The sequence below is a fragment of the Corvus kubaryi genome, unplaced genomic scaffold (assembly GCF_017639235.1).
Source record: "Corvus kubaryi isolate FWS band 111438036 unplaced genomic scaffold, C.kubaryi_AGA036_p1.0 37157, whole genome shotgun sequence".
In the NCBI taxonomy this organism is placed as follows: domain Eukaryota; kingdom Metazoa; phylum Chordata; class Aves; order Passeriformes; family Corvidae; genus Corvus; species Corvus kubaryi.
In genome coordinates, this window is record NW_024581041.1 from 1,104,434 (window position 1) to 1,113,338 (window position 8,905).

An 8,905-nucleotide genomic window follows, 5' to 3' on the forward strand; every position below is an offset into this window, starting at 1 on the left:
AGTACTTCAGTTTATCGGTGCCAGAATATGACCTGGCAGCATGATGCATTGTTAAAATATCAGCCGTGTTCCTAGAGGCAGGCACGCCTGAGTATCTGAGGTGTAGTGTATACATCCACAAACACTTCTGATAATCCATGTTCAAGAGGGGGTCAATCAAAATAGGGAAGGTAAAGAATTAGTTTTATGGGAGACCTGAGAATTTGTCCATTATTCCTATGGAGAAAATTCTAGCAGGAAAAAAAAATTGAAGCTGAACAGTTTTAGCTGTTCTCTGTCTGAGCACAAGAAATTTAAAATAATCAGCCTGTAGAACGTTCTTCTAATGCTTTGTGGGACAAAACATTCCTTACTTGTGGAAGGAGCTATCTGTTTATGAAAAAAATTGTGATGGTGTTCTGCAAAAGAGGAAGGATAGGTATTATCATCCTGGACCTCGATTTGGTCTCTGTTATCTTCTAAGTAATGACTCGGGACACTGGGCAATACTTGGCAGGCTTTGGCCTATTTAAAGCCATCTGGATTTAAAAATAAACTTACTGTTTTAAGACACAAAATGTTTTGATAGATATGTCTGTATTTCTGCTTTCTCTCTACGCTAACCATGCACTCCTATCATGCTACACTTGCTGCTCTTAGAGGTGATATATAAGAACATACTGAAAAATTGACCTGAATTAGACAGATGTATTAATTTTAGTTTCCACATACTATTCAAAACTGCATGTAGGGAAACACGAGTTGACAGTAAAGAGTGACAATGAATTTCTTAATTTGGAGTGATTTTAGAAGTGAGAGGAGAGGACCATTCTTCAGTCACGAGCAACAAGAGAATCCGGTTAGTTGGTAAAAGATCTGGTGAGCAGGGGGTTATGTTACAAAGGTGGTAGATAATTAACCTATGAAACTGTTGCACAGGATAGTGGTAGCTGACTTTGCTGTGTTTAGAACAGATCTTACTTGACCCTGAACAGAATTTGTGTTGGTGATACAAGCAAGTTTACCATGTTTGGTGCAGGAATTCTGGAGCATTTGTCTCTAGAGCCCCAGGCTGACCTACATAGACAAGTTCAGCTGGACATGATGGATTGGAATTGCAGAGGAAAAAGTGTCTGTCCTCATCTAAATTGAGAGAGTTCGGAGATTTGCTGGGTTTTTTTAAATACCTTTGTTTTCAAAAGGGTCTGAGTATTAATTAACTAGGTAATTAGTTACAGATTTGGCCAAAACCATGCAGTTTCTGCAGAGAATACAGGCTAAGGCAGCCTTTGCTATGGTGATATTCCTCATTCTATGGAGGTGAGGACTTCCTGTCTTCAGATCTGGATGGAAAAGTGAAACATAGCCAGCTCTTTTTACAACTCAGCCTTCAGAGCTTGCTCCTTCCAGCTCTTGCTTTTCAGTATGGTTCCTGATATGTATTCGTTTTTGCAAGGCACTTGGAAAGGCACTTGAGGAAAATCTAGAGAAAAAAACCATTTACTCCTGTTGGTTCTTCAGTGTTGTGGAGGAAATCTTATTAGAAAGGGAAAAAGTGTGTTGATACCTGGTGCATTCAGGTATTTCCAGGTAAGCTTGGAAGCTTACTTGGTGCTCATCACTTTGTTACTCTCTAAATGAGTGGATTAAGGTGATGGTTTGCTTCAGTCTTCTCACACCTTGTGTCTGTTAAATGGAACCATTATTGAAGGGGCTTATGCTTTCAGTTCTTGGATTCTGAAGTTTTCTGTTAGTTCAAAGATGTCAAGTATTGAAGTCATGTACTTGGAATAGCTAGAAAGTCTGCATTTGTTTGCTCTTACCACTTAGAATTGGGATAAGTGTATGTTGTTAAACAAGTAAATAATGATGTTGTTAAACAAGTAAATGTTTTCTAGGCAAATTACATGTTCTGAACACTTGAAAACGTTTTGAATTTGAAAAATACCAAAGTTATTTGTATCATTATGCCATCTGTATGAAAGGATAGCAGATGAAGTATTGCCTTATTCTACTTGAAATGAAATTTGATAACTGCTTTAAGAATGTTAGGTTTGGATAGCTGTGTGTTTAACTGCTTTCTGGTAGTAAAGACGTCAAACCTGTAAAGCGTGTCAAAATTGCTGTCATTATTTTCTCATGGAATAAAACATGTCTTGTAAAGAGTTCAATCACAGCAAAAGCAAGCTGGGAGTGATACACTGAATTAAAGGACATGGTCATGTCTGTCCTTTTTAGGGATTGTTTCTCTTTGAAATGCTTTGTGGTCATGGAATCTGTCAAGGACAGAATATTCCAGGAGACAAGCTGAAATTAGTGAAACTTCACAACTAGAGAGGAACAGTTAGACTGGGTTGAGATACTGGAATAAGCTCTTAACCACAGAAATACAAGCTGAACAACCTGGCTGGCAGGTGATGATATAGTGATGCTAGCAAGCATACTAATTAACTTCTCTGTATTTTTCTTTAGATTTACAAACGAGACTGTCTCAGCAGAATGAAGGTAAATGATCACTTGATATGACTTGTAATTAGTAGGTTTTATTACTGAAATGCTTCTGGTATAGGATTTGCCCGTACCTGAGAAATTGTATCCTGTTAGTTAAGTGTCTGTGGGGAGTCATGCTGTGATTGATTTTTTGACTGAAAATTCTTTGTAGCATTTTCTCCAGTGTTGGTAACATTCCCCAGCCATGTGTTAGTCCAAGAAAATGTGTGGGTTGATATCTGTGATTGGGTAGGAGTGTTTTCCCTCCCTTAGAGAGGGGTCATTTGAGAACCAGGATTTTGGATTTACTGTCTCTGAGTTGCTCATTATCTGACTGCACAACCCTTAATGTCTGAAGTACATGGGAAAGGGGGGCTCTTATTGCAGCTCCATTGACTGAAGCCTATGGAAGAGCAGCCTGTGGGGCAGCATTTAATACAATGTACTGGGATGATGAGCAGCAGTAAATGACAAGTAATAATTTCATAGTTAGAGGGAAGGAGCAGTTTCAGTTGTCAAATGCTTCCTACAATCTGCATTTTCAAGGGATTAAAGAGCAAGTATACTATTGAAGCATAATTCAACATGCTTAAAACAGGTTTTAAGAATTCCACAAGGTGTCTGTCCTTTGCTGTGCAGTCAGCTGAGGTAGTGCTGTCCTGAGCTGCTGCTGGGCTTCCATGAGGAGCAAAACATTAAAGGTGATGCTGACATACAACTCAGGCAGACATTTTAGATGCAAATGAAGATGCCTGCATTTTAATGTTTAAATTGAAAATCTGCCAAAATCAATGTACACAATTATATTTTCACTTTTCAGCTTCAACTGTGATTCATAATGTGCTGGTTTTTGTATTGATTTATTTAAATGTATCTATCATCATTAGTGTCTGGTTTTGAGTTTTGCTTTCCTGCCTTCAATTTGTTTAGTCAGAGCTGTTTCTCTTATGCTGAATAAATTAGAGCCCTGCATAGCAGATTCTTAAATATGCTAATGGATTTTTTTCTCATTACAACAGTTCTGGCTGCAGCTGCTTCTGTACAACCACTTGCGACACAGTGCTTCCAGCTTTCCAACATGTTTAATCCTCAAACGTAAGTGATTTACCATTGTCTGGCATTTGTCAGTGACTTTAACATGTAAGAAAGAAATCAGAATGTTGCAGGGGTGGGTTTAATAGGTTTTGGGGGTGGATTTTGTCTGAGTGATATCTCTGTCCTGTTTTTCCTTTCCTTATATAGTGAAGAAGAAGCTGGCTGGGACACAGAAATTAAAGATGATGTGATTGAGGAATGTAACAAACATGGAGGAGTTATCCACATCTACGTTGACAAAAACTCAGCTCAGGTATGCCTGGTTTCGGGGGGGACACACTGAGCAGATGTTAGGAGTTCTGTTGCTCTCTTTTGTCTAGGGGGAGCGTTACAAATTCAGGACTTTTTCCTAAACTGAGCCAAAATTTCTTAGTTTGTGCAGAATGTAGGTGGTTCCTCCTATTGTGAATCATTGTGTGTAACTTGGATGTGGGTACGAGCAGCTTTCTGGTGCTGCTCTTGCAGGTTTACGCAGCTGAAGTTCCTGTAGGAGAGCAGTGACCAGTTCAGGCATTTGGCATTTCCCTTAAGCTCTGCCTTTCCCACAAGTCATGGACTTCAATTTCCTCTTTCTAGAGCACAGGCTTCAGCAGAAAGGGCCCTTGTTCCAAGAAAATTACGGTGTGCAGGTAAATGTGTGCGTCATCCCATGCTTAGGAACAGTTGTGGTCACTCATGGCGTTAAAGCCTTGTAGTGGGCAGTCTGAGGGCCTGGAGTTACAACAGGGAAGAGGAAGACTGCTGCTGCTGACTGAATTTCAGATTCATACCTGGGTCTTAAACAGGTGAATATATTTTTCTTCTGACTTCAACATGTTTACATAATCCCCAGACTGGTTACCTCTTCTCTGTATTTCAGCTCTTAGAACATATAAACTCTGGAAGGTCTGTAAATAGATTAACCATCTTGAACCCTTTTTTTAAAGAATTCACAGCCCAAATAGAAGTTCAGTCTTCATATGGTTTCACAGTTAGATTAATTTCTACCTATCAGACCCTAAAAGTATCCTCTTGTGTTCCATGCTGTGGTACAAGGCCGAAACGTATATTCTGGTTGGTGTGCTTAAGGTGGGATTGTTCTGCCCTGGTGATGCACTTGGCACTCACCAATCATCACTGTCTTGTGCAGGTGCCCCAATGTCACTGAAACCCTTTCTTGTGGGTTACAGAGAGGGTTAGATAGGAGCTGCAGTCTAGCTCATAAAACAAGATGCCACCTTCCCTGGCACCTTGTAGTCTTCAAGATCACAGCTGTGATCTTGTACTGTTGGACTGATGAGAGGCAGAAACCTTGCCCACAATGTGTTTGTTACTTAGAGAAAATGAAGTGTTCTTTGACAGAAAAAAACTCAAAACAACCAACAACCCAGAACACTTCCTCCAAAAAAATTCCCCAACAATTCAACACAAAAAAATCACCACACAACCGCCCAAAAAACCACCACCCCCAAAACCACACCAACCCTCAAGATACCTCACACAGGTTCTGAGCACATGGAGCTGGAAAATTGTTTCACCTTAGCAAGTGGATTTAAAAGAAGAAACTACAAGCTACTATGTAATGAGTTAATGTTTCATAAAAAATGAAATCTGTTTTGTTATAGTAACACTGCGGTGACCCAGATATAAAATACGTACTGATACAGTTTCCATTGTACCACTCTGTTTTCCAGGCTTAGATTCTGGGCGTGTTCAGAGCGCTGTCCCAGACAAGATTTTCATGCTGAGGGCTGTTGGGTTGGCTATGAGGGTGTGATTTGTTGTGGATGAAACAGTTCCAGTCCCAGCTGAGTGCATGGCTCATGTACCGCACCTATCTGCGTTGCTGAGTGTTCAGGAAAAGCACAGCTTTGCTGCACCTCATTTGGGCATTTAAACAGCTTGGGTCCCTTTGCAGGGGGAGGCTGAGAGCAGAGCTCTGTGTGTTTATTGATTGCTTAGTGCCTTAATCACCAGCCCCTAAGTTCAGGTTCACCCCACGAGAAGGGGATGAATTAGATTGCAGTGGGAAGAGTTAATACAGACTGACTAAAACTGCTAAGGGGAAGGCTGGAGTCTGTTTCTTAATATACTATTTTCCTGAAAAATCTGTATCAGCTAGACTTGGTCTGCTTGGGTATTACTGATGGTCTATTTTTAAGCAGGCAGCCAGAAAAATGACACACATTACTGCGTGTCTTGAAGTTGTTGGATGTGACTGTTGCAGTTCTCTGGATTAGGGAGGCACAGTGCTTGATGTGCAGATGGGAAACTCCAGGTGTCTCTGGTGAAGTTCGAAGATCAGTCTGTCATTCACCTTGGGAACCATCTCAGGCTCTTCCTGCCCTGCTGGGATGGGATTTTTCCCTTTGCCTCTGTTCTTTTTCAAGTAACGACAGACATGCTGATGTTCATGTAGAATTTTTATGGTATCAGTCTCCCTTGAAGTGCTGCTTGTCCTTCCTGTCTGGGGGAGTGGGGAGTGCTTGGTTTTTGTGGGATCCATGCTGTGAGCTTGCATGTTGAGTGAAGCATATGTGGTTCAGGCTAGTGGCTTTTATAGACCTTGGCAGCTGGGCTGCCATGGGGGCAGCCAGACCCCTTGTGCTCTTCTCTTTCTCATGGTGTTAGTGATTGGGAGCCTTTAGATCCCTTCCCTAAAAGGCGCTCAGGAGCAGATCAGCCATCCATGGCTCAGTGATTGCAGATCAAGCACATGTTTAGGCTGTCTTGCAAAATCATGTTTAGAAAAATTGAATACTGCAACAACTGCCACAGTGGGGTAGTGCCTGCCAGTACCACTGTCCCCTTCTCTTGTGCTCATTCTGTGTTACTGATTGATGCCAGCGGATGCCTGATGGAGCGGGTGTGCCTCTGTCACAGCCAGGTCCAGGGTCCCAACTCCTCACAGGCTGCACTGTTGTGTCTTGCAGGGCAATGTGTATGTCAAATGTCCCTCCATCGCTGCTGCCATCGCGGCTGTCAATGCGTTGCATGGGAGGTGGTTCGCAGGTGAGTGTTCCCTGTACCCGCCTACATTTAGTCATCTGTTACAGAAATGACCAAATACTGATTTTTTACTTTTTCCTCTTGTGATTAGGTAAAATGATTACAGCAGCGTATGTACCTCTTCCAACATACCACAGCCTTTTCCCAGACTCCATGACTGCAACCCAACTACTGGTTCCTGTTCGACGATGAAGATTAATTTAGTCAGTTTTGTACATAGGTATTTTTTGGAGGAAGATTGAGTTATCTTTTATTTAGATAAAACTAAAGGAAAGGATTTAATGATTTAATGTCATTTTGTGTACACTTCCTGCTATCTTTAAAAATAAAATGAAGTAAGCAGAAATGCAGTGTGTTCATTCTCCCTAACTAGCATTTCCACTGTATACAAAGCTGTTGACTTCTTGTTCTGCCTTGTAATTCTTGTACATTGACAAAGGTGATCTGTAGGAACTGAGAAGTAGCTCATAGATAACAAGTACTCTGTAAAAGGCAGATGGGACATAATGACATTTTTAATGTTTCATGAGCCTTTCTTTTAATGCAGCAAAGACATTTTACATTTCACTACATGTGAGTGATCTGCTCAAGGGTAATATCAGAGAGAGACTGGATGAAGGGACATATTTAGTGTTTTGTATAAATGGAAAATCCAAAAACCTGATGCTGACTGCAGACAGCTACTCAGCTTGCTTTGTGCTCAATAATTGGTAAGAATAGAAGGATTGAAGGGTTTTATTTCTTGATGGTAACTTTTGATTATTGTATCTGTAAAAGTTTCTTTGTAAATACTGTGAGGTGTGTCTAAGTTTCCAAACAAAACATCTCTGCATTTCCGGTTGAGTTTTCATGTGTGCAGTGGGGCAGAGCTGAAGGATTTCAGCCAAGTCTGAAAATGGGTAGGAAATACAGAAACATGTTTTGTTCTGGTTGCATATAATCTTTGCTCTTTTTAAGCTCTGTGAGCTCTGAAATATATTTTTGGGTTACTTCAGTGTGTTTGACAAGACAGCTTGATATTTCTATCAAAGACTTTCATATTGCAACAATCTTTGTAAGAACCACTCAAATAAAATTCTCTTAAAAAGGCCTTCATGAAGCTTTATTTCTCTGCTCTCCCAGTGTGATTTAAGCAGTGTGGGCTTAGGCCTGGAGGTGACAGATGCTGTGCAGTACCAGATGTCTGGGATCCCACTGTACAGTATCCAGGTATACAATGGGATATCATGTGCTCAGAGAGTACATGCAGGAGCTGTTCCCAGCCCCCCGTGCGTGGTTGCTGAGGACCTAGCCACAACTCTTATCTTCCTCAGGCAGCCAGAGATCCGTCCCTCCTGCCCACTTCCACTCCCCCCATTCTTCACAAGTCCTGGGGCTGGAGGAGTCAGTTACATTGGCTTTCAGTCTGGGTTCTAGAGGGAGCCTGCCCCTGTGCTTTGCCCTTTCAATCCCTGGCCTTTTTAACCACTAAGAAAAGCTGTTTGACCAAGGCAGAGAGTAGGGAGAACAGAACATTCCTCGGGGGTGGGCGAAGGTGGGGCAGGCAGCAATGCTGCTGGTGTTCCCATGGTGGTGTGGGGAGAGGACGTGCTCTGCAGCCCCTGGGGCTGTAGCTGTGCCTGAGCTGCAGTGAGGCAAGGGCCTGTCCTTAATCAAGGAACTGGGAGCAGGCAAAAGGCAAAGGTGGAGAGGGGCTGGGAATATACTACAGCAGGATCTTGGGAAGAGTAACACAGCTGAAGAAGTAAAGCTGCTCTCTAGGTGTGCTTGACCTGAGAACAGGCTTTGAGTGGTGAATTTGTGTTTCTGCCTTAAAAATGGGAAAAGGCACTTGTACCAGGTGCTGGTTGAGGTAGTGCTGCTGCTCATGTGTCTCCCTTAACTAAAGGAGGAGCAGAGAGAGGCCTTGTTTCAAAAAGCAAGTAATGGAAGAGTACACCACCACCAACCCTTTCCTAGGTCAGGTGTAGGCAGTGCTTCTGGGGCTGCTGAGTTGCAGGAGTGATTCCCCCTGCTCTCCTGGGGGAGTGCTGACCACCTTGTAGGGCTGCTAAAACAGAATGTAGGAAAAGGCTCTGTTTCTGGGAGTACAGCTCTTATGGGACCTGCCTGAATCCTGGGCCCCCTTACTCTGTTGGGGGCATCTGCCCCGTGACACCTGGAACTCAGAAATGGGGCCACCTTCAAGCCACCTATTTTTGCAAGAGGAGAGAAACTTGATCATTAGTCTGAACTACCCACCATCTAACTTTCCTAGACTCAGGAATGCATGAGGACCCCAGAGCAGCTCCACATCCACATGGGAATGTGAGCTGCCCAAGTGCCAAAGGGAGAAACTTGTGTGGTGTACTTA

The 8,905-nt window shown here is 42.4% G+C and overlaps 1 protein-coding gene across 8 annotated transcripts in view; it reads left to right on the forward strand.

The window, feature by feature from the left end:
• The window catches only part of RBM39 (RNA binding motif protein 39), a 29,123-nt gene extending 21,481 nt beyond the window's left edge, over window positions 1-7,642 (forward strand). For 6 of the 8 annotated variants that reach the window (XM_042021711.1, XM_042021713.1, XM_042021716.1 and 3 more), the window contains 5 exons: window positions 2,452-2,484; window positions 3,489-3,564; window positions 3,712-3,817; window positions 6,477-6,555; window positions 6,644-7,642. In XM_042021711.1, coding sequence (XP_041877645.1) covers window positions 2,452-2,484; window positions 3,489-3,564; window positions 3,712-3,817; window positions 6,477-6,555; window positions 6,644-6,744 — 395 coding nt within the window. In that variant the 3' untranslated portion in view covers window positions 6,745-7,642. The remainder of the gene's footprint in view (window positions 1-2,451; window positions 2,485-3,488; window positions 3,565-3,711; window positions 3,818-6,476; window positions 6,556-6,643) is intronic. The other 2 variants (XR_006014981.1, XR_006014982.1) reach the window with 1 other exon arrangement.
• The last annotated feature ends 1,263 nt before the right edge of the window (window positions 7,643-8,905 follow it).